Source organism: Hippocampus guttulatus, chromosome 2 (genome assembly GCF_054856545.1).
Source record: "Hippocampus guttulatus isolate MCC_2025c chromosome 2, RoL_Hgut_1.0, whole genome shotgun sequence".
NCBI classification, from domain to species: domain Eukaryota; kingdom Metazoa; phylum Chordata; class Actinopteri; order Syngnathiformes; family Syngnathidae; genus Hippocampus; species Hippocampus guttulatus.
Genome location: NC_141262.1, coordinates 29,630,659 through 29,658,559, shown reverse-complemented (window position 1 = coordinate 29,658,559; position 27,901 = coordinate 29,630,659). Strand labels below are relative to the sequence as shown.

Below are 27,901 nucleotides of genomic sequence, written 5' to 3'. Positions count from 1 at the left end.
TCTCTCGGTTTTCGGGCAATTCAGTTTGTCGCCAAGTGCGCAGGCGCCACGTCAGTCCTGCGTTATTTGCGTAGACCAGTTCGTGTTGTATGGTTCGACCCGCTGCGTTGGCGTAAAGCGTCATCAAATCGAGTCCCCCCATTTTATTTATTTATTTTTTTAAATAAATCTATTTTGTATTCACTTCAATCGTTTTCTTGTTGTTAATAATGATTAATGCGGCTTGGAAATCCTGCTTAAAACCCAAAATATATGTATTTGTGTCCTTCAGTTTCAGCTCCATTGAACCCACGTTTTGCAGTGCACTTCTCCTTCAGCAGGTGGGCCTCCTCCACCTAAAATAGTCAAGTTGTTTGGAACATTTCTCGTCCCTCTAACTTTGGTTGATCATAATTGGGATGCCCTCCCTACATAGCCCCAGACATTTTTTATGCGTTTTTGCAAAAAGTGTTTGCCACAAGTTGTGGCCACAAAATTGATTTCATTTGCGGCCATGAAAATGATTCGATTTGCGCACGAGCGACTATTGGTGGCTACGAAGCAAGCAGAATGGGCCCACAAAATGGTAAATTGCGGCAACCAAAGAGGCGTAACGTGCGCTTAAATGTAATTTAGGTCTTAGTGAGGATTTCTTCCACACGTTACCGGTGTACCCGTTCTCTTACTAAGGATTAATTGGATATTCTGTTAATCCTTTGATAACTTTGGTTATTCAAACATTTTCGTGAACGGATGAATGTAAACGGTTTAATTTTTTTGTCATGTTTGATTTTCAAAGTGTGTCTTATTGCACTTCTTTTCTTCATCCTTATTGTCGTTCGTGTTTGAAATAAAATGGACCGCCTCAGGGCAGTCTGCTTTTCTGGAGGAAGACGTACATCAGAGAACAAATACATGGACATCGACCATTTTAAATGAAGGTCTTTGAAGCCTAAATTGATTATCCACAATATTTATGGCTTCGTCTGATCATCGATGAGTAAATCGTTGCCCATCTACCGTTTTGCGGCCACGGGTGAATATGGCGCATGTGGCCATTTACCGCGTGAGTTCGGTTACGAGCTCGCATCTGGTCGATGCTCCTTGGGAGTGCGTTCATATTGTATTTCTGTGGGTGTCTCGATTAATAAACCGCTGAAGGCGCATCAGCAAGACAGATTTTTTTTAAAAATTTAAATAATGCAAATTTTCCCTCAATTTCAGGTCAGCGAATGCAGTGGCGCCCGTGGGTGCGTTGTTGAGCAGTTGAAGTTGTTCATCATTAACCCGGCGACGTGTTGAGGGGGCCTCGTCACACCGGCCCAAAGCAAGTTAATGATTCTGCACCCGTGACCTCTTCTTGACACACTTTCCTTCTCCAGATCGCGCAGCCATGGCCAGCGCCGGAGCGGAGAGGCGTCGCGGCGGCCAAGCCCCGGGCCCCGACGGAGGCTGGGGCTGGGTGCTGGTCGGGGCCCTTTTCGTCAGCACCGGCCTGGTGTTCGGGCTCATGCGCGGCATGGGCATCTTTTTCGTGGAGTTGGTGCAGTACTTTGAGGAGAGCGCTCAAGCCATCTCGTGGATTTCCTCCATCGGCCTGGCAGCGCAGCAGTTCTTTAGTGAGTTTGCGACTCCGCGCCCGACGGAGCGTCCGGCGGGCGCGGCTGACGTGCTCCCCCGCGTTGTGCGGCAGGCCCCCTGGGTGCCGCCTTGTCCAACGCGTACGATGCGCGGCCGGTGGTGATGGCGGGAGGCTGCCTGGCCGGGCTCGGCCTCATCCTGGCCTCGCAGGCCACCTGCCTGCTTCACCTCTACCTCACGATGGGCCTCCTTTCAGGTAGGCCCTTGCGCTCGGCTCCGCGGGGAGTCGCCCAAAGGCTCCAATAGAGTCCCCTCCGAAAGGGTTGCGGCGGCGGGGTCCGTTCCTACAGTTTTTGTTGCGCGCCGTGGGTTTCGGACCCAAAGATGAATCTCGGACAAACAAAGTCCTCGCGTGGTTTTCTTGCTGCACGACGAATCCAATTTTTCATCGATCGCCAGAGAAAAACCAGAATCGGCTGCGCTGCGACCGCAATGAGTGACATCGTCAAGACAGAGGTGGGAAGAAGAAATACCCAGGCCGCGGCCACAAGATGCGCAAGCAATCGGAAGGTGGGATTGGATTTTGCAACGGACGCCAGATGAGCCACAAAATGTTTGAGGGGGCGATGAGGTGAAGCGCAACTGAACGGATGGCGAATGCCAAAGTGCGCTCCCGATACAAAGCTCAAATGAGCGAAGGTCACGTCGGGGCTCGGCGCTTGCAACGGCTGCCGACGGAACGGGCTCACTCGTCTTCCGCGTGATTTTCTGAGGGTGCGTGTGTGTGTGTGTGTGTGTGTGCGTGCGTGCGTGTGCTCCAGGGTTGGGCTGGGGCCTGGTCTTCACGCCCATGGTGGCCACCGTCCTGGCGAGCTTCACCCAGCGGCGCAGCTTTGCCCTGGGCCTGGCGTTCTCCAGCATCGGCCTGGTCTCGTTCACCTTCAACCCCCTCTTTCAGTTCCTGGTGGAGACGTACACCTGGCGCGGGGCCCTGCTCATCATCGGGGGGCTCAGCCTCAACATCGTGCCTTGCGGGGCGCTCATCCGACCGCGGCGGCCCAACGACCTTGCGAAGGTGCGACTCAACTGCGCCACCTCCATTTTTGGAGGGCTAACATGCACAGTGTAATGTGAAGGTCCGTGTGCATTTGATTGCATTGGGCTTTGATTTTGACGAATGGAAATCCGTTCTCACCCGCCTTCCTCGGATTCATCAAGGTTCACTCCGGGCAAATGAAATGAATTGCAGACTTTGCCGTCTCGCAGGTGGATAGCGAGAGCAGGTCGTCATTCGGCGGCGGCGCGTTTGAGCGAGTGGCCTCCTACTTGGAGCTCTCGCTGCTGTGTGAGAGGCCTTACCTCACCTACACCTTGGCCCTCTCCCTCCTCAACGTGGGCTACTTCGTGCCCTACGTCCACCTGGTGGCCCACGGCCGACACGCCGGCTTCTCCGAGTACCAGGCCGCCTTCGTGGTGTCCGCCGCCGGCGCGACCGACATCGTGGGGCGCGTGGCCTCGGGGTGGTTCTCCGACCTGGGCCACTTTCGGCTCATCCACCTGCTGAGCGCGTGGACGGCGTTCGCCGGCGTGTTCATCATGCTGCTGCCCGTGAGCACCCTGTGGGGTTCCTACGCCGCCCTGGTGGCCGTCGGCCTCCTCTACGGCTTCTGCTCGGGGGCGCTGACCTCGCTGGCCTTCACCGTGGTGCCGACGGTGGTCGGCGTCGAGCGCGTGATGGGGGCGCTTGGGCTGCTGCAGCTTATCGAAAGCTGCGCGGGACTGCTGGGATCGCCTCTGTCGGGTAGGAGCCGGAGCGCGCGTGACAATGCGGTGGTGAAGACCAGCCCGCGGTAGCTGAAAATAGGCAGTGTATAGTGGACACAGGGACCGGGCTTGCCTGCAAATAGCAAACGTCTGCATGGAATGGATGCCCACGAATAGCCATAAGCCTTCTGTTGGCGGTTTACGCGCATCTGCCGTCTTCAGCCAGGTTGTGGCTAATCCGCTTGCATGTGTTCATTCTTTTGAAGACTACTTGAAGCACTTAGAAAGCCACAGACAAGAACCATAGTGTCGGACGCGGTAAGAGAAGCGCGCGTTCCCACAGCTTAGCGCCGAGCCCCTCTTTGCCACTTTCCCCCACAGTACTCAATTTAGAAAGCGCTCTGCTGGACACATCATGTAACTACATCAAGCACAACAATGGCGTCGTGACACCGACGTCAAACAATGACAGAGCTGCATGTGTATCTCTCTCTCCAAAATGTAAATGTGTCCAATTATTATACACCCACTGTCAGCCTGACATGTCATGACCTAAATTTAAAAACAAGACTAAACTAAACACTGCGGTTGTCAAATATTGACCAGAGATCTTTTGCCCAGAGCGATTTTTTTTTTTTTTTTTTTTTTGGTGCTTCCAGGGCTGCTCCGGGACATCACGGGGGACTACATGGCCTCCTTCGTGGTGTCAGGCTGCTTCCTCATCCTCAGCACGCTCACCATGGCCACTCTGCCGCACTACTTCTCCCGCACGGATCCGCCGCCGCGGCCGCTGGCAGCGGCACCAACGGTGCCAGCGGCCGAGACGCAACATCTCAGCTCAGAGACGTAGAAGATGAATGAGTTGCCGGACGGCGCCAATCACTGACGTGCCTTCGCCACTCACAAAAATTCAGGAATATTTATTGGAGTTTTTTGTTTGTTTTTTTTTGGTCAAGGTTGTTGCATTTTCCAAAGTGTGATTTCATCCCAAACATTTTGTGAGGAGGGCTTATGATTTGGTGTTATTTGATGATCACGTTTGCGCATGGTTGCTGAAATGGAGTGTTCTTGTTAGGGTCAGTCAATGCAAAATGTGAATCTCTGGAAGATGATAGCACGCCGTCAACCGCTGTGAAAATGGACACTTTAATGGAGACCAAAAGTAATGATAATGCAAAGTAAAATGTGCTTTTCGCATGTCCCGTACACTCAGGAATACAAGACTATCGTTATACAAGTGTCGTTTCGTTCCGGGACAATAACTATATTTGTACTTTTGCAGACCATAATAAAACATCGGACTGGTGGGTACTTGATTACTTGGATTGTTCTGCCTCGGCACTCGTGCAACCCTTCACTCTCGCACTGACTCGTTTGGTTGGGTTTCATGAACTTTACTGATACTATTTTGAAATATGTCCTTTCGGGAAAATAGAAAAACCAAATTGTCGATCCCTTGCTCGCTGACACCTGAGCATAAGACAAACAGAAGCAGAGCAAAGGGACCGTAGGATGCCGAGAGGATTCGGAAGCGATGCGGAAATAGCGATGTTTCTGATGAAGAGTATCGATCAACTCTTTTAAATTTTTTTTTAACAGATTATAAACTTAAAAAAAAAAACCTTGAAAATGATGAATTCAGTGTTTTAGTGACACTTGAATATGAATAAATCATGCTAACAAATCAGCCGTGGCTCCTGTGGTCCGTTTACAGCGCTATTGCAAAAGCAGACGTTCTTATTTTTCCGCAGCTGTGACGGACGCCGGCACGCCCGCGACCCTTGGGAAGACAAGCTCATTAGAAAATGGATGGGTTGATGTTTGACACTCACGCACATACATGTCTGCGCATCTAAATGCTACCATACGCTTGACCGGATTTCACGCCTTAATCATAGCAAATATTTGGATCATTTCTAGGTCACAAATATAAAGTGGTGACTAAGTAATACGGGTGACGTCGCTCCGTAAACTACCGGAAGTACTTTTCGCTCCGCTTCGCAAGGACTCGCATTTAAAATAACAGAAAACTTTGACATGCCTTCCATGGACAAAACTGAAATATAATTTGAAAACCTTTCAACATTTTCAATAGAATGATTCCTACCAAAACAGGTCAGGGCAAAATGAAGCATTTTTTAAAAGCGGCATTTTTCTTTTCTTTTTTTCAGAATTTGGCATCTGCGCTGCGACGCTTGAGCTTCTCCGGGTTGTTGGATGCCATGTGCGAGAAGTCTCTGAAGATGTGCTGGTAGGTTTCGTCACCTGTGAGACACAAAAGAGGTAAACAAAGTTCTAAAAAACTAAACCCAAATGTGTGGTGCAATGATTGGTTAGTCCACCAGATAGCGCTGGCGACTCGCGATGAGCGCCGAAGAAGAGCGTGTTGCCCGAAGAACGTCGACGCCACCGGTAAGAGAAAAACGCCAATAAAACAGCTGTTTAGAGTTCAAAGAAAAACCAAACAAACAAACGACCATTTAGACTGTTAAAACGTTCACCGAATGCTCTGTAAATGCAAAGAGGATACGTTTTTGTCTTGCAAAGAACCCCTTTTAAGTGGATTTTCCGTTGGCCTTGAAGCAACACGCATGCGCAATGGACTTTACCTGGGAGTTTGCGGCAGGTGGCACACTGCACAAGCTGGCGAGACCAGCTCCATTTCTCAGGAGTGTAAAGACACACAAAGACAACGTCAAAATGCTGACCAGCAGGGTCTTTGTTGTTTTTTTTTAAAAATATAAGCACAGAGAAACACACAATTAAACAATGAAAGCAATGTACAAGAAGCAAGCCCGAATAGCAAAAACACAATGCATGGGCACGAAGGCCCCGAGTTAATGCAAACAGGACGTGAGCATGCGTTGGCCTCCATGTGTGTGCTCTCAGCTCAACATCTACTCTATTTTCACAGTGTTTTGACATTTGGGGGTGTTTCAAAGTGCCATATGCGCTAAGTGGCCGAATGAATCATGGACACGAAAGACCGTGTTCCTCATTGATTCAGAACCGAAAATTGGACTTTGGTGCTTTTTCAATAAAGGCATAAGCACCCACCCGCATCTCAAATGAGATTCCCAGCAGTATAATTCTGCATGGTAGAACCCCCCCCCCCCCCCCCCCAAAAGTGACACTGTAAAACCAGTGTTTTCAATTTGGAGAACCCCCCCCCCAAAAAAAAAGTGTGTGTGGGGGGGCATTCCTTTCACACTGAGGTGAACTATTCATTTGGTCCCCCCAGAGCCCAGCCACTTATTTGGTGCTTTAAAGCCTGTAGGTTCTTCCTAGTTTGGCCCTGCCCAGTCCCCGTCCCAGGGCTCCCGGCTGTCTGCCCCTTGGAGAGACCTGATTTGCCGAGGGATCCGTCCATCTCTTGCATCTCCCTGTTCATCTTGGCGATCCGCAGTCTGGGGGATGAAAAGAGCATCGGTCAAGCTTTCGGTTTTGGGCTCATTGGCTCATCTTTTTACATGGCGCTCACAAAGTGACGATGTCGGCATTGGCGTTGTCCACGGCGATCGTTATGGGGTCCTTCTGTTTTTTGTCTCTGGCATTGTAGTCCGCGCCTCGTTTCAGGAAGAGACACACCAGCCTGAGTTCACACACAAGCGCGCAACTCACGTTACTTGGATATCAAATCCATTTGCCACATTGAAATGAATTGAAATAAAGGGAAGTCACAGGTTTGTCTTAGTGAGAAAAATCCCTGTGGAAACTTTTGAGATAGCCCGCTAGCTGTTGCAAGTCAGAAACCTACACTGATAATAACCTATTGCGAATGGAACGATTTGAAACTTTGATTTCAACACCAAAAAAAAAAAAAAAAGAAGTCTTAGAATGCGCTCTTATTTTGAACAACTCTTGCGAAGATGCTAACAGTCGGTGACGTACAGTAAGATTGTCTCCTGAGTACAAAATAAGACAGATGCAGATGGATAAGGCTTTCTCAACAGGTGCCCAGTGGTCTGACAGGCTAACATTTGTGATGCTAACATGAGCTAGATAGCGACCTGAGCTGAGAAAGCGCCGGATACGATTTCCAACAACAATTGACACAATGCTAACAAGCTAACACTTGTTAACATCGAGCAAGATGGCAACTTGAGTTCGATGGTCAGTCGAGTTCTCAACTCATGGTTGGCGTGCTTCTTGTGACTTGTAAGTGTTTCTATTTTCGAATGGACTGTTTAGCCTGTTCAATAAATGGCTGAAAGTGAAAACATTGACGCGTGCAAAGGCGGATTCTCTTGGGATAAAAAGCTGTCATTTTATGAGAATGAAATTGTATTCCGACATATTAGCACATTTGACTGGGAGAGGAAGTTATCTTTCAACACGCGCATTTCAAAACTCAAAACATTTCATCTTGAAAAACTAGGTCTATTGTATGTGTTTGGCAAAAAAAGACATGTTGTTTGAAAAAAATTAAAGGGGGGGGGGCGGTTTAATCTTCCAATATCTCATTTGTTCTTAAAACAAATGTAAAAATGACTTTGGTACAGGCAATAAAAATACAACATCATAAAAATGCAAGTACAGATACATCCATCCGACCATTCTTTCATACCGCTTTTAACTGAGAAATTGACTTCAGCACTGTAGGAAAGTATTTGTGTTTCTGTTACCCCCCCCCCCCCCCCACAACCCCCCACACACACATAGACACACGGAGTCACTTCCTTTCCACAATAGCCCGTCTGTGCTGCATTTTCACGTGAAAGATTGTGATCATGGCTTGTCTCCTGTTTTTGGGTGCTTTATCTAATATATTGTGTGGGGGGGGGATGTGGGTGTACCCTGTGTGACCCAGTATGGTGGCGTGATGAAGTGGCGCTCTCCCATTTCTGTCCGCCTGGTTGACGTCTGCGCCGTTCTGCAGCAGGAATTCGCACGCGGCCAGGGCATTCTGGGAGCAGGAGAGGAAATGAACAAAAAAGGCTTCACGAGCCGATGACGGCGCCGGTCGGCGCCAATGGCGGTCGACGGAGGAAGGCTCACCATCGAGACGGCCTGGATCAGCGGCGTGCAGGCCTCCTCGGCTGCGTTGACCCAGTTGACGTTGGCGCCGTGGGCCAACGCGTCGGCCATGACGGGGAAGTTCTGCAGGGCCGCGGAGCGATACAGCAGCGCCCCGGGGTGAAGCCCGCTCAGATCCTCTTCCTCTTCGTCATTTCCATCTAAGGTACACAAAACAAAACAGAAAAACGGCTTGGATCAGTGAGTCGCAAAAAAACCCCACCCACATAGTGTTTTTTAGCGCAAATGAGAGAGAAGCGCTCCAGTTAGCGTAAGGCTTTTAGCCTTCAAGAGCTAACTATGGCCATGGAGGACTACGAAGCGTCCCGTGGCTGTTTTTAGCATGTTAACAAGTAAAGCATTCAAGGAAACGTTCGTTTATTTGAATGTTCGTCGAGCCATAAGCAATTTACTCTGAGCAGCTAATCGGATGCTACGGATCTAGCTTCAGTATGATCGCAGCGGAGGCCAGGATGATGCTCGGTAAGCCAATGGCAGAGCAGCTATGAGTAGGTTGAGTCCAGGAAACTCACAGCTGTGACCGAAATAAACGTCGTTCACTATGTAAACCAGTGTGGTGGTTGCTGCTGCTGTTTCCGAACAAAGCAGTAGAAGTCGCTGTTGGATTAGACTTTGTTGTAGTGGATGTCTTCGCAAGGCTGGAGCAGAGAAAATGATTTTGTATAACGCAACATGGGGGTTTTCGTCGTATGGGGGGCAGGAGAATGGGAATTGTGTTAATGCATGAAGAGTTTTTCACATAAGGGGGTATTTTCGCCCATGTAGGTTTCGTTCTAGAGGAGTTTCACTGTAGCAACCATACTGAAATTAAAACGTCTCCAGTGTTGTCATCGAAACAAGTGTAGTCATCCGAAATGATGTCTACACAAAAGCGCAGAGAGACTTGCGCGCAAGAAGGACTAACAGAATCAACATAGCCTGACTGCTGCGTTCAAAGCAAACTTGAGAAAAATGAAGTATGCAGCCGTGGCTTAAATCCACTATAGGCTGAGTACTAGTTGACCTTAGATGTGCACTTTATAATGTTATATTGCTCTGTTTTGATTCCATAAAAAGAGCTGTCAAAGCAGCTGTGTGACAAAATATTTTTTTCACTGTTGTTGATGGACAGTAATATTGTGTGAGAGATTATGTGTGAATAACTGCTCCAAGTGAATAATGTTCATGTAAAATTGAAAATTGAAATTGTTATTTCAGTAAATATTTGCATTTTGCACATAGAAAACTGATTCATGATTCAATGTTGATGAGAGCATTAAAATGGGGGAAAAATAGGATAAAAAATACAAAAGGAAATTGTGAATTTGAGTTAATTATGACAGTTGCATTTTTAATTAGATTAAATATTTTAATCATTTGACAGCTCTAATATATATACAGTATATATATATATATATATATATATACACACACACACACACACACACAGGGGCGACCCGGTAGTCGAGTGGTTAGCATGTCGACCTCACAGTGCAGAGGTAACGGGTTCAATTCCAGCTCCAGCCTCTCTGTGTGGAGTTTGCATGTTCTCCCCGGGCCTGCGTGGGTTTTCTCCGGGTCCTCCGGTTTCCTCCCACATTCCAAAAACATGCATGGCAGGCTGATTGAACACTCCAAATTGTCCCTAGGTGTGAGTGTGAGTGCGAATGGTTGTTCGTTTCTGTGTGCCTTGCGATTGGCTGGCAACGGGTTCGGGATGTCCCCCGCCTACTGCCCGAAGACAGCTGGGATAGGCTCCAGCACCCCCCCGCGACCCTGGTGAGGATGAAGCGGTTCGGAAAATGAATGAATGTACACACAGCACATCATTTTGTGTGTGTGAGAGATTTTGTTGGAGCAAAAAAGTCATGTTACGATATTTTCTTAAAAAAAGGTTGCATGCTCAGGAAAAGAGAGTTGCATATTTATGAGAAATCTTTTGAGCGAAAAAGCTGTATTTTCCCAGAGGGGAGGTTGATGTCGCCTTCCTCGACGGAACCCCACCCCCCCTCCCCCGTGCATGTGCTTGCACCGCGCGTGGGTACTGACCTGTGCGGGAGCCCGTGTTGTTCTTTTGAACCTCCATCGAGCTTGACGCTGAGAAGAGAGAGACAATAGCGGTGACGGGGCGGACACCGTGACCGGAGCTCCCCGCCGGGCGCACGTTACCCGATCGAGGCAGAGTGCTTCTGCCGGGTTTGGGCTTGAGCGGCGGGCGCTGCGCCGTGCGGTCTTGCGTGGCCGCCCTGTTCCTCTTGGCGCCCGGACGCTCGGGCAAGGTGTTGTGACCCGTCTCCGGCAGCTTTTGGATGAACTTCTTCTCCACATATTTGGAACGAATCCAGGCCTCCTTGTCGCCCCTGAGCCCACACACACGAGGACGCGCGCTTGTCAGGGCTTTTTGACTGTGTGATGAAATCCACTCACACGGACGAGCGCGGGACACGCGACGCAAGCGAGCGTGGGGTCACGACGCTAAACATCTGGTCAGTCCGCGTACTTTCCGCACTTCCTGTTTGCCGCGCTAGCAGCCAAATGAGGAAGCGCTGTCGCGTAATCATGTGCCGAGGTTGAATTTCAACAGCGCAAAAGTCACACCGCGTGAATTGTATTTGTTCCCCTACGGGGCGGCCGCAATCGGGGCTTCCGCAGGTGGACTTGCGGCGCACGGCCACTCAACTCAACTCAAGTGTATTTCTCGAGCACTTTCAAACAGCCGTCGCTGCATCCAAAGTGCTGTCCACGGAGCAATTAACATATACAACAAACGGTCAAGCAAATCGGTAACAAAGACGGTAGAAAGAACCGAACAGCAAAACAAATCCAAGTCATGCTGAGTCGAATGCCAAAGAATGCAAGTGAGTTTTGAGGCGGGTTTTGAAGATGGGCAGCGAGGAGGCTTGCCGAATGTTCAGTGGGAGGTCATTCCAGAGAGAGGGACCAGCAACAGAAAACGCTCCCATCCCCTCTGAGCCTCAGTTTAGTTCTTGGTCTGGTCCGCAGACCTGAGGCCCCCGCCAGGTGTGTAGGGGCGGATGAGCTCAGAGAGGTGAGGTGGCGCGAGGTCATTTAGAGATTTGAAAACAAATAAGAGGATCTTGAAAAGAACTCTAAAATGTATGGGGAGCCAGTGAAGGGATGCCAGAGTAGGAGTTATGTGCTCCCTCTTACGAGTACCAGTCAAGAGGCGGGCAGCGGCATTCTGGACCAGCTTAATGGAGGACTGGTGGACTCCAAAGTAAAGGGCATTGCAGTCATCGAGCCGGGATGTGACAAAGGCAGGAAGGACTGTCTCAAAGTGTTCATGAGAGACGAGAGCTTTTACTTTGGCCAACCGTCATAAGGTGAAAGAAGCTGGATTGAACAACGGCAACAATTTGCCGGTCAAGTTTCAAATCACCGTCCAGTTTAAGGCCCAAAGTTTCAGACTGTTGACTTAAGATAAGGAGACCCAAGTCTACAGGATGGGACGTACAGGGGCCACTGGGACCAAACAGTATCACCTCTGTCTCCTTTTCATTGCAATTCAAGACATTTTGTGCCATCCGGGTTTTGATTTCTTCCAGGCAGGATACAAGACGCCTGAATGAGAAGGCGTCTTGTTTGCACAGCGGGACATCGATCTGCACATCAAAGCAAGTGACCGAGAACCCCGATCTTAGCCGATGGCGCGTCTGAAGCGCACGTCCCTCGGAATCCGTTTCTGTCCTTCCAGTCTCCGCGACTGTCAAGCGCTGACAAAAGATGTCAATCTGAGTCCGATCCGAGAGACGAGAGATGACTTGCGCAAGGCTCTTCAAAGCGCTCGCAAATGAGCTTCGGGGTGCCCTCGCTCCAGAGCTGTGGACAAAGTCTCGGAGGTCAGGGAGCAGCCTCAAAAGTACACGGCGCCGACGAATCCCGAGGGACCGGGTCACAGAAGAAGCACACCCCACCGTCACGCGCGCGGACTCGGGGGAGGCTCGGCGGAAAGGCCGAAACCAAGTCGCGTGCGGAGGAGCCTCACCGAGTTCAATTCATGCCGACGAAGAGGAGTGCGAAGAAAGTGTCGGGAGAGAGGTTTGAGGAAAAAGGCGCCGGGCCTTTTATGCGAAAGGGCCACAACGTGAGAGGTTCTCGATCTGCCCGGCGCTCACCTTGGACTGGAGGCGAGGGGCTTCTTGAAGGTGATCTCGTCGATGCGGGCCTCGTAGATGCCGTTGATGACGCCGTTGCCCAATTCACACATCAACTGCCAGAAAGACAGGATGACGCCCCCGCCAAACGGCCTTTTGGCCGCCACGGAAGAAGAAGAGCGCGCTACCTTGATGAGTTCCGGCTCCCAGGAATCCAGGGTAAGGGAGCGCACTTTGGAGAAGTGGACCCCCAGGCTCCTGAAAGGGAGGGAGGAACTTGAGGTCGGGCCGGCGCGCCCGCCCGCCCGCCGCCTACCTGTGTATTCCCGAGCACACGATGCACAGCGTGATGCCCAGGTTGATGGAAGCCCAGTCGGGAGCCGGCGCCCCGCAGTCGCAGCACTGCCGGTTCCCGGCCACGGCCCGGATCCGCTCCAGGGCCTCCGAGCCCGAGCCCGAGCCCTCCCGACGGTCGACGGGGCCGCCCGTCGAAACCGAGCCGCGGCGCTGCCTCTGCCAGAGAGAAACGGGGAGAGGAAGGAGGCGTGCCGAAGGCCGCGCATGCGCGCGCATCCTCACCGGACTGCGTTGGGGCTCGTGGAAGGCTGAGGCGATGCTGTTCTGCACGGCGCCGATCCACGCCCGCTGCTGCCTCTCCGAGTCGGCCTGCAACAGACAGCTTCTGCGCCGGGGTTATCGTCGGCCGCGCCGTGGCCCGGCCCGGCCGCGCCCGGACTCACTTGGACGGGGAGACCACTTCGAAACAGAAGCGCCTGTCGTTCTCGCCGTTGGGCTTGACCGTGCACAGGCGCAGGTCCTCCACCACCACCGTGGGCTGCTCCTGAGGGACACGACGCGTTCAAACCCGCAAGGCTCCTTTGGGCTGCGTCCCGGTCGTCGAGCCACAACGCCGCCCTCTGGGACTTTACCTTCAATTTCTTCTGATACACCAGCTGATTATTCTGAATGGAGAACCAGCGCCTGGGGGAGCAAACCGTGACCGCACAAAAAAGACCGGTGACGAGGTTTGGGGTTTTTTTGCGGGGGGCGGGGGGGCTTTGGGTTGCGTCACACCTGCTCCAGGTCTTGAAGGCGTTGCTGGCCCGTTTGTAGAGGTACCCCTGCATGGCAATCCCGTCCGCGGCGTCCGGATTGAAGTCCATCATGGAGTCGTCGTAGGAAACGTCCTGGCGACGCGACAAACCACCCTTGTGTGATTTGCGTCTTCGGAGACTCGACTTTCTTTCGAAACGACGCGGGAACGGCAAAGCGCCGACGCGCTACTTATGCGGCGTGCAATTCACGCCGAACGCGAGACTGAAAATCAAGAAATAAGCAAAGAACCCAGTGGGGGCGCAATTCTGAAATGCGCCCGTTTTAACAAGCCGAAGCGGTTCGGGGAACGTGAGAAACGACGAGCTGAAGAGTTTGAAGGTGGGGCGGTCTGGAAACGCAAGACGGGGAGCGTGTCCCCCATCTTGAGTCGATTGAGCGACGTCTGCGGGAGGAGGAGAGGTCAAAATATCCGATCGATATCGTTCGGGAAGGTCATGGAATGTGCGCAACGCCGACAAAATGTTTGGGAAGGCGACTCGATCTTGAATCACTTGAGAGTCGCGGGGGGGGGGGGGGGGGGAGAGAAATACGTCAACGGAATGTGGAAAACGCAACCCAAAAATATGAAGGAAAAAAAAAAAGCCTTCCCCAATGAGCAATGCGGCCGCCGGATGCCCGCAAGTGGACGCGCGCGGACATGCGGGGAAAGGCCGAGTTGCACGTTGGCGAGGGGTCGTGTCCGTTCGGACGTGTTGGAAACCTTTTGTTTGATGGCGGCGTGTCTCTGCTCCATGTCTCGCTTCTCGCGGGCCGAATTCAGGACAAACTGCTTCTGCTGGGGGGGACACAAGAGCAGACAGTTGCTGGCCCGCAGACGGTGACGCGGCGCTTTTCGTCAGGCGCTCGCTCGATGCTCGAGATGAGCGCGGCGCTTTTTTTGTTTTTTCTTTCTTTAAATCACTCTGGCTGCAATCCAGCAAAGCCGCCCGTCACGCTCAGGGCAATCAAAGGAGCCAGCGGGGGGGCGCTCGGAAGATTCCAGGTGAGAGGAGACGCAGCGGTTGTGACCGTTCCATATTCAGAATGATTGGGGGGGGGGGGGGGCTGAGATGTCTGCTTTCACATGAGGGCCAACTTTGAAGCCGAAAAGTCACGCTTTGGTGATCAGAGGGAAAAACATATTAGGGTTTTTTTTTTGGGGGGGGGGGGTGTCAAACTTTTGAAGATAAAATCTCAAGAAGAGGATGCTCTTGCTCTATTTTGGATACGAGAAACTTGCGTTTCATTTTGTTCCTCGGCTAAAACTGCAGCTTTTCAACATTTGACTTCTCGGATTGAAATGAAAGCAGTTGTGAGTCACCTCTTCGCTCAGCTCTCGCCGATACGGCTCCACTTCCGACAAGGACCGGAAGCCGCTCTGGAAAAACTGGGCCTGGGCGTCCATGAGCGACAACATCTGGGAACAAGGGGGAGGGAACATGACCCAAAGGAAGCCCTTTGGACACATGGCCGAGCCCTCCGAAAGAGGCAAATGTGCACACTTTGGGGGGGGGGGGGCAATCGGATTGGGCTTCACTTACGGCCGTCAGCAGTTCCGTCTTCTTCTTGGCCTCGATGATGTTGATCTGCGACAAATGAGAGAGAGAGAGAGAGAGAGGATGCCGGTCCCGAGCGGCGGGAGGCCCGAGGCCTCTGCCGGCTCACCTCCAGGACGTAGTCCAGGGCGCCGGATCTGAAGGCGCGGCGGGCGTTGAGCAGCGCGCCGCCGGCCTCCTCTGCCTCGTGAGGCTTCCCGCGAGGCGCCTGAGCGTTCCTCGCCAGCGCCCCCTCCAGGGATTCGCTGCTGCGCTCAAACTCCTTGCGCGCATCCTTGAAGCGCCGCACGTCTCTGGGGGGGGAGACACAAAGGGAGCTGAGGTGAGCGGGGCAGGACGCGGGCGGCGCCGCGACTCGCTGGGCCGACACTCACTCCTTCACAAAAGTCTGCAGCTTCGTCTTGACCGACTTGTGCGTCATTTCGATGGCCTCCTGAAAGGGCGAGTGGAAATGATGAGGAGGCTTTTCTTTCTTTCTTTTGCTTTTTCTTAAATACAAGTACATTTTCAAATACGAGACCCAAAGTCTTGGATTTGCATTTCTGGGTCTTCGGCTTTCAAGATTCAAGTTCAAAGCGGTCGATTCTCCAGGTCAAAGGTCAGATGATATGATCAGAACAAAGTCGCGCGATGACTGAAGTGGCTATTTGCTGGATTCGATTATGACAGGGGAAAATAGTTTATATTTGGGGGGGGGGTGTTGGATTTGTTTCAAGATTAAAGCCACAACGTGGAATATTTTGAGGAATCGGGATGTCTTCTGGATCCAAAAGTTGTCGTCTTATTCGAAGAAATGAGAGATTAAAAAAAGAGCTCCAAAAACTCTGTTGATATTTGGGAGTCAAGTTGCGAAGGTGCAAATGTTGTGAGCATCAAGTCGGGCCTTTTCTAGATGAAAATGGAAACTCGTCATGTAGCGAGAATATGTTGAAATGTGACCAGTATCAAGTCCGATCCGTTAGACATTATCATCTCCGCGACATCGACGACAAGTATTTGTCTCCGCCGTTCCCGAGAAGCACGGCAAGCGGGCCGAGCGGCTCACCTCCTGCGCGTCCAAGATGAGCGACAGCTTCTGGGAGAATGTCTGCAAGCAGTCCTGCAAAAACAAAAGAAGAAAAGCAGGACTTGCTGGCAAACAATCTTTCAGAGTTGAGCGCTGGGACGGAACAAGCGTCCGGCCTCACCCCCACGGTGGCGTCGCCGGAGCAGTGCTGTCCCAGACTCTGGAGCCCGCTCACGAAGCTCTTGCTGCTCTGGTTGTACGCTCGGCCGGCCTCCAGCATGGCCTGGCATTGTTTCACCAGCTACGATGCAGTAGATGTGTGCTGAGAAATAGCTCCCCCCCCCAAAAAAAAACTGACAAACAAAAAACCATCCATTCCTATCTCCCGGCCGTGTCAAGACGTTAGCTAGGCGCATTTAAAAGGAATGGCTCTGATTGGCCGTGAAAACTCGACTGCGACCCCCCCCACCTCAGCGGCGCAGCCCTGCCTCTTGCAGATGCGCCGCCCGTAGGCAAATTTCAGGCCGAGGGCTTTGAGCTCCACGACTTTATTCTCTTAATATTCTGAATTCCAAGCCGTCACTTTGATCATCTCAGACATTGATTTGTGAAAAGTTCTTAGCTGTGTGTGTTTAATGCACAGCATGTTTGCATGCATATTTCCACTGAGGATTGAGAGGAAGAAATGTCATCTATGCTGCATGTCATACGTAAGCATATTTGACAATAAAGGATGACCTTGACCTTGACCTTAACAACTTTGATCTGGCAAACATCCAAGTTAGCCCTCGTGAAAGTTGAACAACAATCTGACCATCCTGAAATGAGACAACTTTAATTCTCCCAAGATTTCAACTTGATTCTTCTGACATTATGAATGTCATTTGGATGTGCGACTCTGCAGCTCAAAAAATGTTTTGTTTTGTTTTTTACTCTCATGTAAAAAGTGGGAACGTTGCACCTTTTAAGCGCAAAAACATTCCACTCAAGATGCCACTTTGTTGTCGACTTGAGTTTGTGCGGCATCTGCCTTTTTATCTTTAAAAACCACTTGACTTTGACTTTGAAAATCCAGTTTTCGGACTTGATTCCGGACTTGGATCCGAAAGATGACGCTTTGCTAACTTGGACAATGACTTGGATGTGACAAACATCCGAGTGACTTTTCATCGCAAATGTCTCATCTTGAATCTTGAATATGTTCCCACAACCTTTTTGCCCCATCGTCAGAGCACTTTTGAAAGGTCAGACTTTTTTTTTTTTTTTTTGGAAGGGGGGCTGATGAAAAAGAAGTCAATCCATCCCGGCTTTATTATTGTCATCTTGCACCTTCAGTCTTGATCATTTCCAGCTTTTTGTCTGGAAAATGATGGAGACAGTTTTGGATGTGACTGACACCAATCTCACCTTGTCTAATCGCGTCTCAAGTTCGCCCACGTCAGCTTGGACCGCCTCAATTTCAGCTCTGAAACAAAACACACGGCCACAAAGGCAAATTTACCTTTCTCCAAAAGTGGATGAGCGACAAATCGAGCCGCTTTTTTGACATTTCATTGGACTTGTGGAGATGTTGACCCCCGTCTGCATCCAGCCAGCAAATGGATGGCGCATGCTAATTGGACCCCCCCCCCCCCCCCCCCCGCCCCCAGTCACCCTGCGGTTGGCTGGCTACGGGTTCAGAGTGTCCCTCGCCTACTGCCCGAAGACAGCTGGGATAGGCTCCGGCACCCCCCGCGCCCCTAAAGCGGATCGGAAAATGGCTGGATGGATGACTTTTTACCCAAAGTAGAAAACCCCCCGATCCTTTCAGAATTTTGGGCTAAGCTAAAGGCAGACTCACAGCAGCTGCTGTGCACAGTGGAGAGAGAGAGCGAGGGAGGCACGGGACTCACTCTTGCCATTTACAAGATCAGACATTGTACAAGCAGTTCATTCCCTCCCATTCTCTTTTTGTCATGTCTTGATACAGTTTTTACAATTGACCATAGAGCGCGATTTGTATTTGTTGGTAGCACACACGCAAAGGAAGTACAAAATGGGGAAAGAGGCAAGCGGTAGAGAGATTGTTTCTTGTGTCGACGCCAGTGGCCCAAAATTGCGGTTTGACACTTCCTGCGCCGCTCGGCTCGCTTCCTGTTCACCTCAACTGTCACCTGGCAACACGAGGCTGCGCTTTCCGATGTAACAACGTGCCCATGCGACCGTGTCCCCCCCCCCTCCCAGCTTTTCTCCCCATTCGGCCTCCGCTTTTGGTGTTTTGTTCGCCGCTCCCTCGGCCCCAAGCTCCTCAGCGCGCCTCCGCCCGTTGGCCGTGCGGATGACGGGTCAACTTTGAAAGATGCCAGGTCAGCGGCAAGGCGCAACACTGACTCAAAGCAAAGCCGGGGCGCGCCCAAAAACTGATCTCGCCGGCTGACGCGCTTGCAACGGCGCCATGGGACACCGCTTGCCTTGACAGATGCGCCCACTTGATGATTTAGCATGCAAAGTATCAAACGTTCGCAAACAGGACTTTGTGAAAATCTCAGGGCCTTTGACCAAAAATGTCACCAAACTATAACTTCGGGCCATGTCAAAAATCCATTTGAATGGCACAATTGGTTATGATTTCAAAGATGTGAGCGTATCACATTGTTCCACTTTAAAAATGTATCGTCCTTGAATCATACCACATGTACTCATGCATTGAGCTATGTATCAAATCGTCATACATACATAAGTGTGTGTGTGTGTGTGAGTGAGTGTGTGTGTGTTTGTGTGTGGATACTGTATAATAATACTCATGATGAGAATCTACCAATAGAGCCATTTTTTTCTATCACGAGGAGAAAAGTGTTACCTGAAGCGTGGGGAGTCTTTCAAACACTCCTCAAAGTCCACTTTAATAGTCATAATCCTCTTCGTTTGGGCGCAAAAACACTTAACAAAAATAAAAGTCCGACTTCGTCTTGGCAAAGTTTACTTTGTCATTTCGTGGCCTGCGGATTGTTGGTCTTGTTGGATTTGTGCGGCTCCTGTGTGCGATTGAGCTCGGCGGACGTTTGACGCGTCATCGGCATACAAGCACAGAGCCACACGTTGGGGTGTGTTTTTCTTGTCTGGCAACCAGTTTTCTTCCCACGCGACACCGCCCACTGTAGAAACAAACAACACGCGCTTACAAACAACGAAAAAATGAAAACACGTACTTTAGAGTCGAGCCTTGAATGCCACACGACTGCCGTCAGGCATCCCGGAATTCGATGCGTCACATGACTGGAATTGGCCGGCGATTTTTGTGTATTTGGTTTTGGGTAAATCTCGTGTATAAAAGTGCTTTTTTTAATGCTCAAAATACGCATCGAAAGCCAGTTTCAATTTTGAAGGGACGGTGACTGTGCGATCACGTTTCAGGTCGGTCAAATGATGTCGTGTCGAAAATGCTTTTTAAATCCTCGAAAATACGAATGTAAAGACTATTTCAATGTTCTGTTTCCTCCATGCCGATAGCTTTTTATTTTCAATGACAGCGACAGCAATTGGTAAAACACGGACTTCAGCGGCGTATATTGAATGCCACGCAAATGACGTCACGCACCCGGAAGAAGGAAGAGGGACGTGACTGCGAGCTCGCGGTCGTGTAGAGTGCCATCTACTGACCAAAAGCAGGCACGACTTGTCAAAAAGTACAATAAAATACAACACAATCAATCCATCTTTATTGATAGAGCGATTTCACAAAAAGCTGCAGCTGTAACAAAACGCTTTCAGAACAATTATTTATGTCTATATGGTCTGAAAAAAATACTGTAGAAGGATCATTCTGGAATTGGAGGATATTTTTGCTCCATCTCCCCACAAAATATCAAAAATATTTGCACAAAGTACATAACGGTGCACTTGTGTGAATTGTAGATGTCTTCAGGCGGAATGTAAACTAGTTGTCGCCAAGGTGACTCTTATTTATGGTCGAAAATAAACGGCGTCTGCAAAAACGAACGTTGTTCAAATCAAATGTGACCCTCTTATTGAAAATGATTTGTTATGGGCAGCCAAATATGTGATAAAAATACCTTTGGTGAGTCGAGGTGGACGAATCCAATTATAGTATGCTTTACAACGGTTTTCTTTAACAAAATACGCAAACTATACGCACCGTTGAAAATGGCATCCGTCCGCTGGAACGCTTTTATTCTGGCGAACGTCGGCGTGTTTCCGGTACGCGTCGCATCCTACGCGGTCTAACTTTCCAGCATTCGGGGCGAAGCGAGAGCGGAGCGGCGCTCTCTCCAAGCACCAGCCCGCGTCCCTCGACCCCCCCCCCCACCCCCCACTCCGCCCCACAATGCGGCGGTGAAGTGGCGGAGTCGGAGAGCCCGGAAGGACGGAGCTCGGACGGAGGCTCGAGCGCCCGCACCCCGCCCCTTCTCCGGATCCACGATGTCGAACCGCAAGCACCGGGACAACCAGGAGATCTGCGCGCGCAAGGTCCGCGAGCTGGCCCAGTCCGGAGTAAACAAACACTGCTTCGAGTGCAACCAGCCCGGGGTGACGTACACGGACGTGACCGTGGGCACCTTCGTGTGCACGTCGTGCTCCGGAATGCTGTAAGTATCATCTGCAGCCCGCGTCTGTCGCTTCGAATCGCGGTTCTCGCAAGGCGGCGTCGCGGAGGATCGAGCGGCAGGCCGGGAGATTGCGCTTGCACACACGGTGGCGCGAGAAGAGGGAGGGACGCGCTTTCCGCGCATGTTGACGAGCTCTCCGCCAACGACCCCCAGGGCGTTTCAAAACGAGCTTTGGTCTCCTCCGCAGCGCGCATGTTGAGCCCACTCCTGGCAGCACTCCGCGGGAAGGCCACTCTGTTTGTTGTTGCCCAATCCTGTTGCGTTTGAGCGCCGAGCCCAATAGCCCACCCCCCTTCATGTCCAGCCGGAAGCCCATCCATGCGCAAGAGCCGTAAAGGTCGAGACGGCCTCGCTTCTCGCACAAGGCCTACCTCCAACTTGTGCAGTTTTTCCTCAGTCGTCACCTCGTGTCTTCGTGAGCCTTGCCCGTGAGACCGCTCAGCACGAGATGAAGGATAGTGGGAGCCTCCGTCCTGGATATCCACTTCGGAGTCATGGACAGGTCCACTGTGATTCCAGTTCAAATGCCTTCCTAGCATATTCACATTTCTGCACACCAGTGGACAACTAACTGCATGTTACCGGTGAGGCAAAAGTACCAGTGGGCATTTAGTTGCCACGGCTGAGCGCCGGGAAGCTACGAGTGCAACACGCAAGCCTGTAAGTTGGGCCCAGTAGAGCGACCGGTGCAACGCAAGTCGTTGGCTTGTCCTGTTTCGCCGGAGGACTTTTGGAAAAAGAAATGTTGTGATGGTGATTGAATATGCCATCGCGCCCCTTCCCGTGTATTTTTTTTTAACCCACACGAGCAAATGAATAAACGATAAAGCCAAAAGATTTGTGCACTTAATGTTTTGTTCTTGCGAGTTGGGCTTAAAACAAAGGCGAATGAATTTGAAAGGCAGTTGATGTCGCCACTTGAATTACACTTTGACTTGCCGTTTTGCAAGCGTTCCCAACGGCGACGTCCCAAAATTCGAGCAAACAATCGGGCCGTAAACAAACGTCGGCCCTCCCGCCCCTTGACGGTGCCGCTCCACGCGCGCCACGTGCTCGTGTTGTTGTTTTTAACGCTCGCCATCTCCTCCGCAGGCGAGGCCTCAACCCGCCGCACAGGGTCAAGTCCATCTCCATGACGACCTTCTCCCAACCGGAAGTGGAATTCCTTCAAAACCACGGCAACGAGGTGAGCGGGAAATATACTCGCCGCCGTTCTATGAGTCCACTTTGTCGAGGATAAAGAATTCGTGTGCAGGAGTATTGACATTGTGTGTTTGCACGCGGAGCCCCGATGCGGGGCTCGACCTCGTGATCCGCCGCCACGCGGCTTTTTGCCATCAACGCCGGCTCCTCCTCGGCTAACATGCCGCCGCAGGAAAGGTTGCGAGTTCAAAAACGGCCATTGGCGAATCCGAAAACCCGATTTGAATGGCAAAATTGCTTTTCACTGAAAAGCGGGAGTGTATCCAAGCCAATTGGTTGCACTTTAAAAGTACCATCCGTGGTTTGAGCTTTCTTTGACCCTTGACGACAATTCTTCTCGTGTCAAATGCAGCTGCTTGTTCCACCAAATAATCCAAAGTGTGGCACTTCCTTCTTCCATCGGTCCCACACAAACGATTGTCAAAACTTGCCGGTTAAGCGGCGGCCCCCGAGCACGTCACTACGGCAGCGTTGATTCCTGAGGGCCCCTCCTGGTGGTCACGTGACTCGGAATCAAAATCATCTTTATTGCCCCCCCAAACACCCCAGATGGTCGTATGAGCTCGCCGCGCACCGCCGAAACAAGCAAGCGAGACGCCTTTTAGTTAGAGAGAGCGCCTCCGTCGGGGAAGGCTCTTAAGTCGTTCAGTAGCAGCCAATTCTAGACCAAGTCGGAAAAGACGTTTAAAAACGTCTTTGGGAGTGAATGGGTGAAGCGGCCGACCCGGTGGCTCCCCTCCCGCCGTGCGCCCTTTGTGCAACAGGTCGGCAGGAGGACGTGGCTGTGCGCCCCGGAGGCCAAGACGGACGCCTGCCCGGACATGAAGGACTCGCAGAAGTTCAAAGAGTTCCTGCAGGACAAATACGAGAAGAAGAAATGGTGAGCCGGCGCCGCGCCGCGGAGGATTTGAATCGGACGCTTCCCGCTTGGAGAAGTGGTATGGGGGTCGCCGCCAGCCCCCTTCAAGTCGTTTTGCCGGAAGGTGTCCCCTCGAAGACCACACTGACGAATGGTCCCTTCCCGTCCCGCCACCTCCCTCCCTGTCTCGCAGGCATTTTTCCAAGAGTAAGAACCGGCGAGATGCGGAGGGACCTTGGAGCCCCGGCGTCCAGAGCGTCCTCCATCACGGCCCGCCGGCCGGCCAGCAGCCCCCTCACGGCTTGCCCCTCAACGCCCGGCCCGCCCGGACGCTGGTGAGAGCCGCTCGCCGTCGGCGGTCGCGACGCCGCCGCGCCGCTTTTCATATCTCTGCGTCCGCACGGCCCCAGACGGCGCGGTCGGACCGACCCCCGGCCGCTTCACCCGCCGACGCCCGCCCCGACGCCTCGACCGCCCGGCCCTCGCGCTCGCAAAGCTTCCGGGACCCGCCGCTGAGAGGTATCGTCGCCGGCCGCACCGTTTTGAGCCGCGATCCGATCAAAACATTTCCCTCGTGTATTGCTGTTGTTTTTTTTTTTTCTCTCTGGCCTGTAGAGCACAACGTCTGCGGGATTGAGAGACGGCGCCCGGGCTCGTTGTCTTCAGCTCACGGTTCTTCCTTCCCTGCCCTCCCCCGGCCTTCAGGTGGGCACCCCCGACTGCTTTCTGCCCCCTCTTTCAAGATGAACAGCCCCTTTCTGTGTCTCCTGACTTTGTAGCCGGAAGCTCTTTGAAAAAAACCAAAAACAAAACACTTCACGTTAGGTCAGACCGCCCCCCCCGGTCCCACCGGTGCATTTGCGATATGCCCGACGTGCGGTGCGGCAGCTCCTTCTGCCATCTGACGAGTCCTCACTTTGCTATTTTTAGGAGGCCCGCCGACCGCGGGCAGCGGCGGCGTGCTGATATTTCACTTCATTTGGGCATGTATGTGAGTTTTTCATGTTGTTCGTCTGGGGTTTCTTTTGTGTGTGTGTGGTCCCAGGTCGCGCCGCGTCATCGTCGGGCGCCACGGGGCCCTTCAGGGCCTTTCCCAAATCTCTCAGCTTGGACTTTGGCGGTCTGAAGCAGCCGCAGCCTCCTCTTCCTCAGTCTCTGTCCCATCAGCAGCAAACCACCGGCGACGCCCGGGACAGGTACGCCGCGGTGTCCCACCTGGACAGCGTCTTCTCCGAAACAGGTATGCCGCTTTCCGACGCTGGTTGTTCACACCCCGCTTCGCTATGTACAACCTCCCCACACCCACCCCCACCCCCTAAATGATGACCAATTCGTTTGTGTGAGTCTTTCGCAGGGAACCCCCGCTGTATTACAGTCAAGGCAAAAATCCACCGTGGCTTAGTTTTCGTAGCGCTCCTGTCGGCAGGTCGGCTTGAATAAACGATTGCAGTGGAGTCGGCGTGCCGCGTGCGATCCACATTTTCGCAGCCCGCTCGGCAAGGTTGCGTCATGTTCTTTCAGCAAACGCCAAGGCCGTTAGCCGCTGAATTACGCTCATTGTGTTTGCGCCGCACCACGCGCGGTTTTAATCGGTTTAAAATCAGCCAAGGCAGATTTTGTGTGTGTGTTGGGGAGGAGGAGAACTTGTTTTCTGACTCAGTTACAGCACATATTTTGCCCCCCTCCGCGCCCTTATTTCAGTCTTGGACTCGAACGTGGTTTTTCTCGTGTGGATTCAAGTGAAAATGTCTGTGTGAAATGTTTGTTCGCAGCCCCCCCTGCTGGGATCGCTCAGTATGGCACCCTGTTTGGCAGCCGGCTCTCTTCTGGCTCCGCTCGTGCCAGGTTGCTCATTTTCAGAACTTTTCTTTGGTCTGTGCCGTTTTCTGAAGCTCTGAAATTCTTGCTTCTTCTCCCAGCAGCTCTCCGGGTCTTGATACAATGTCCAATTCGCAAACATTTGCAAGTAAGCTGAACAGATGTTTTGATTCTTTATTTTGATTTTTTTTTTCAAAGCGATCCTCATTATTCACCGATTTTCTCTCGTTGTGCTCGGGCCAAAGAAATGACGGTCAATCAGGCGCCATCTCGCGGAGGAATACGCGCTGATGTTTTTTTGTGAGCTTTCAGTGATTGACTTTGAGCTTGTGGCCTGGGGGGTGGGGGGGGGGGGTTCGTTTGGGTTTTGAATATCTGCTTTTGGTGGCCATCCTCGAATGCGCCGCATGGGCAAGAGTATGATTGTGTTTCTCTTGCTCTATTTCAAAAGTGGACTTGATTGGCTTTTACCCTTTTCGTGTGAAGTCTCGCATCAGTTTGTCCTGGCGTATTATGATTTTTATTTTTTAGGCAACTAGCCTCCCGTCAAAGCGTATTTTTTCAGTCGAACAATGAATTGTCCTACCAAATCCACACGTTTATGCGACATTGTTTGGTGTTTTCGATGTGTCATTGTTTCGTGTCCGAAGGCCACGGTTTGGGCCGCATGATTCTGCGGCGCGAGACGCCACTTCCGGCGTGACTCGACCGCACGTGCTTTCCAAATTCTACAAAGACAATTTGCAGGCCGGGTCCTTGGACGAGGCCTGCGCGGGCTGCATCAACCCTGGTGAATTTGCAGCGGCTTCCTGGAGTCTTACCGCAAATGACCTCAAGCGGCCTTCGGGAGGGCGCCGCCCCCGCCCCCGCCCTGTGAATTGGGACGCAGTCTTCGTCTTGATAAAATGTCTGGCCGGCATCAAGAGTTACCACACGCTTGACACAAAGTTGCTTCTTGAAGGTTGAGAAAGATAAAAATGGAGCAGGCAGAAAGTGTCGGCTCGGCGCAGCACGTGCAGATGGTGAAACGCCGAATGCTCGGCAGAACCTCGAACTCTTGCCACGCTGTTTTTGGCGCAAAGTCAGCATCTCCACTTTGCCAAGTGTGGCGATCCGCTGGAAACTGCACTCGGCCGCCAAACTTGGCGGCCGTCTTTGTGGGAGTGTGCCCGCGAGAGAGAATTTAGAATTTGAATGAGACTTTTTTTGTTGGGTTTTTTTTGGGGGGGGGGGGGGAGTGTGTCTCAAGGCAGTGTTGTGCTGAATGGTGTGGCATGACGTCTGTTCACCCTACACACTGTCAATAATTTTTTCTTCCCGCTGCCCCCCCCCCCCGCCCCCACCCCCACGTGTGTGTTAGATTTCCCGAACCCATTCAGCTCCAGCTCCACTTCCCAGCAGCCCGCTGCGCTGTCCCCCAGTAACCCTTTCAGCAGCTCGCCAGGAGGTGAGTTTGGGGTTTTGTCTGCGGTGCCACCACCAATCACAAAGCGTTGCGTTCTCCCCCTCCCCCTGCCCCCCCACCCCCTCAGGCGACGGCCCGTTTGTCACCTCGCCCACTTCGGTGTTTCCGCCTCCCGCCTCGTTTCCTCAAGAGGCCGTCGCTAACCAGGAAGCCAACGGTAACGCGCCGTTTTCTTCCCATTTGGCCTCAATATTGCCATTGCCATTTTACGATGCTCATATTTTTCCGCGCTGTATTTACGACAGTAAACATTATCGGATTTGTCTTCTGGCTGTCTTGAAAGCCAATCAATCGTGGTTTAATACAAAAGTTGTACCCCTCATATGGAGCCATTCTTATCCATCACATGTTGCGCGACATGAATCGGAGAGGGCTTGATGTGTCCCCGATTGTACATCCCATGCCGGTTTCAAAAATGTCTTGACTTTTTTTTTTTCCTTCCTCCAAGCACATTGTTTTTTTTGGGGGGGGGGGGGGGTCATGTTTAACCTCCCAGTATAAAAGCTTGCACAATATGGATTTTACTGGGACTTTTCAGAAAATAAAATACAAGTTAAAGCAAAAATTCCATTTGTTGCCAAAGCTCAGCCTTTATTATAATATCCATCCATCCATTTGCCGAACCGCTTGATCCTCACTAGGGTCGCGGGGGGTGCTGGAGCCTATCCCAGCCGTCTTCGGGCAGTAGGCGGGGGACACCCTGAATCAGTTGCCAGCCAATCGCAGGGCTTATTATAATATATATAACAAAATATATTCCGCACGGGAGGCCTTTCCCCCTTCACCCGACTGTCGTGGGATGCCGCCGGGCTGATCGGAGAGCGAGATGATTGCATTGTGCCGTTCTTTTTTGCGCCTCGGATCACCCGGGAGCCGTTCCTTGCAGAGGATAAAGAATACACCGGAAACATCAGTAAGCTTTCTTACACGACGCGTCAAATGTTTTCAGGCTTCGCCGCCTTCCCCGCGTGCGACTCGCAGGCCAAAGTCCCTCGGCCCATGTCGGTGAACCCTTTTACTGTGAGTGCTCCCTTTTTTTTTTTTTCCGGCTAAATGACGGAGGCCTTCGAGAGACTTTCGTAATGACTTGTCACTCTCTTTCAGGGCAACGTCTACCCCAGTCGGGCCACGTCGCGAAACCCTTTCATCTGACTCGGCCCCCAGTGATGCCCCTCACCTGTCCATCTCTGGGAAAAGTGGACTGTCGTCATCGCCGCTGCCGTTTCGACACCTCTTGAGTCTTTTCCTCCTCCTCCTCCTCCTCCCAATGTCCTCTTATCTGGGTGTGTTCACTTGGGGCCACGTGTTAAAAAAAAATGCCTGAATGTATTATGACTTCAACTAGCGATTTCTATTTTAGCGCCTGGAGCATTTTGGCAGGGGGTAGAAATATACGTGCAAAGCACTGCTCCTTTGCTTTGATCCCCGCTGCTTCAGAATACAAATTGTTTTCTGTTTTGAAAAAGAAAAGTCACCCCAAATGTTGGTTTGAAGTTTTTCAAGGGTCTTCTGATCCCTTTCCCTATCTAAGCTGTTTCGAGGACGTTAACCACTGCCAGGCTGCATGAGCTTTGAGGGCTAAAAAAAAAAAAGCTACTGAATGTAAAAATACCCCAAAAAAAAAGCACTTACAGAATAATTTATAAAAAATGATAGTACTTCTTATTTATACTGGACCAATTTTTTTTTTAAACATGGGGCCGGGGGGGCGGGGGGTTCCTTAAGGATTTATGGAGGCGCGTCTTTGTCATGGCAAGTATTCCAAACAAAAATAGTCATCCGTTTGATGACTTGACTGCTGGGTTGTTGTCCAGTAAATAAAGCCCTTTGACGCCAA

The 27,901-nt window shown here is 51.6% G+C and overlaps 3 protein-coding genes across 15 annotated transcripts; 2 read left to right on the top strand and 1 right to left on the bottom strand.

Annotated features, from left to right (window-relative positions):
- The first annotated feature begins 64 nt into the window (after positions 1 to 64).
- Positions 65 to 4,630, top strand: slc16a13 (solute carrier family 16 member 13). Its single transcript, XM_086105446.1, has 7 exons — positions 65 to 320; positions 1,204 to 1,229; positions 1,362 to 1,598; positions 1,673 to 1,816; positions 2,382 to 2,635; positions 2,827 to 3,361; positions 3,984 to 4,630. The coding sequence occupies exons 1-7, from the start codon at positions 253 to 255 to the stop codon at positions 4,172 to 4,174; spliced, it is 1,455 nt and encodes a 484-aa protein (XP_085961572.1). The 5' UTR covers positions 65 to 252; the 3' UTR covers positions 4,175 to 4,630.
- On the bottom strand, positions 4,452 to 20,385 carry acap1 (ArfGAP with coiled-coil, ankyrin repeat and PH domains 1). 8 transcript variants are annotated; one of them, XR_015100236.1, is made up of 23 exons: positions 18,952 to 19,611; positions 17,520 to 17,577; positions 16,294 to 16,413; positions 16,152 to 16,205; positions 15,481 to 15,539; positions 15,216 to 15,399; positions 15,092 to 15,136; positions 14,872 to 14,967; positions 14,272 to 14,346; positions 13,530 to 13,642; positions 13,385 to 13,436; positions 13,196 to 13,296; positions 12,772 to 13,137; positions 12,644 to 12,713; positions 12,477 to 12,571; positions 10,510 to 10,700; positions 10,390 to 10,437; positions 8,323 to 8,501; positions 8,121 to 8,230; positions 6,806 to 6,916; positions 6,670 to 6,731; positions 5,432 to 5,589; positions 4,452 to 5,104 (listed from the first exon to the last, which is right to left on the bottom strand). XR_015100236.1 is itself a non-coding variant. In XM_086105442.1 (23 exons), the coding sequence occupies exons 1-23, from the start codon at positions 19,002 to 19,004 to the stop codon at positions 5,586 to 5,588; spliced, it is 2,301 nt and encodes a 766-aa protein (XP_085961568.1). In that variant the 5' UTR covers positions 19,005 to 19,614; the 3' UTR covers positions 4,452 to 5,585. The 8 variants fall into 8 exon arrangements, 7 of the variants coding, with proteins under 7 accessions (XP_085961568.1, XP_085961569.1, XP_085961566.1 ...); XM_086105442.1 differs by adding an exon at positions 5,934 to 5,988 and having other exon boundaries at positions 4,452 to 5,589; positions 18,952 to 19,614; XM_086105443.1 differs by having other exon boundaries at positions 4,452 to 5,589; positions 12,772 to 12,968; positions 13,035 to 13,137; positions 18,952 to 19,609.
- agfg2 (ArfGAP with FG repeats 2) lies at positions 20,384 to 27,901 on the top strand. 6 transcript variants are annotated; one of them, XM_086105453.1, is made up of 13 exons: positions 20,384 to 20,698; positions 21,812 to 21,905; positions 22,687 to 22,802; positions 22,975 to 23,116; positions 23,192 to 23,300; positions 23,397 to 23,486; positions 23,827 to 24,021; positions 24,554 to 24,626; positions 24,704 to 24,747; positions 25,960 to 26,046; positions 26,132 to 26,221; positions 27,014 to 27,084; positions 27,169 to 27,901. In XM_086105453.1, the coding sequence occupies exons 1-13, from the start codon at positions 20,532 to 20,534 to the stop codon at positions 27,214 to 27,216; spliced, it is 1,326 nt and encodes a 441-aa protein (XP_085961579.1). In that variant the 5' UTR covers positions 20,384 to 20,531; the 3' UTR covers positions 27,217 to 27,901. The 6 variants fall into 6 exon arrangements, with proteins under 6 accessions (XP_085961579.1, XP_085961577.1, XP_085961576.1 ...); XM_086105451.1 differs by having other exon boundaries at positions 24,554 to 24,747; XM_086105450.1 differs by having other exon boundaries at positions 22,975 to 23,300.

Coding starts and splice junctions, on each gene's coding strand:
- slc16a13 (XM_086105446.1), top strand. CDS start 253: ATGTATTTGTGTCCTTCAGTTTCAGCTCCATTGAACCCACGTTTTGCA. Junction 1,230..1,361: donor GAATGCAGTGGCGCCCGTGG/GTGCGTTGTTGA, acceptor TTCCTTCTCCAG/ATCGCGCAGCCATGGCCAGC. Junction 3,362..3,983: donor GCTGGGATCGCCTCTGTCGG/GTAGGAGCCGGA, acceptor TGGTGCTTCCAG/GGCTGCTCCGGGACATCACG.
- acap1 (XM_086105437.1), bottom strand. CDS start 19,004: ATGACTATTAAAGTGGACTTTGAGGAGTGTTTGAAAGACTCCCCACGC. Junction 17,578..18,951: donor AAAGACTCCCCACGCTTCAG/GTAACACTTTTC, acceptor GTTTTGTTTCAG/AGCTGAAATTGAGGCGGTCC. Junction 14,968..15,091: donor AGACGGAACTGCTGACGGCC/GTAAGTGAAGCC, acceptor CCTTGTTCCCAG/ATGTTGTCGCTCATGGACGC.
- agfg2 (XM_086105448.1), top strand. CDS start 20,532: ATGTCGAACCGCAAGCACCGGGACAACCAGGAGATCTGCGCGCGCAAG. Junction 23,487..23,826: donor TGCCCTCCCCCGGCCTTCAG/GTGGGCACCCCC, acceptor GTGTGGTCCCAG/GTCGCGCCGCGTCATCGTCG. Junction 24,748..25,959: donor CAATTCGCAAACATTTGCAA/GTAAGCTGAACA, acceptor CGTGTGTGTTAG/ATTTCCCGAACCCATTCAGC.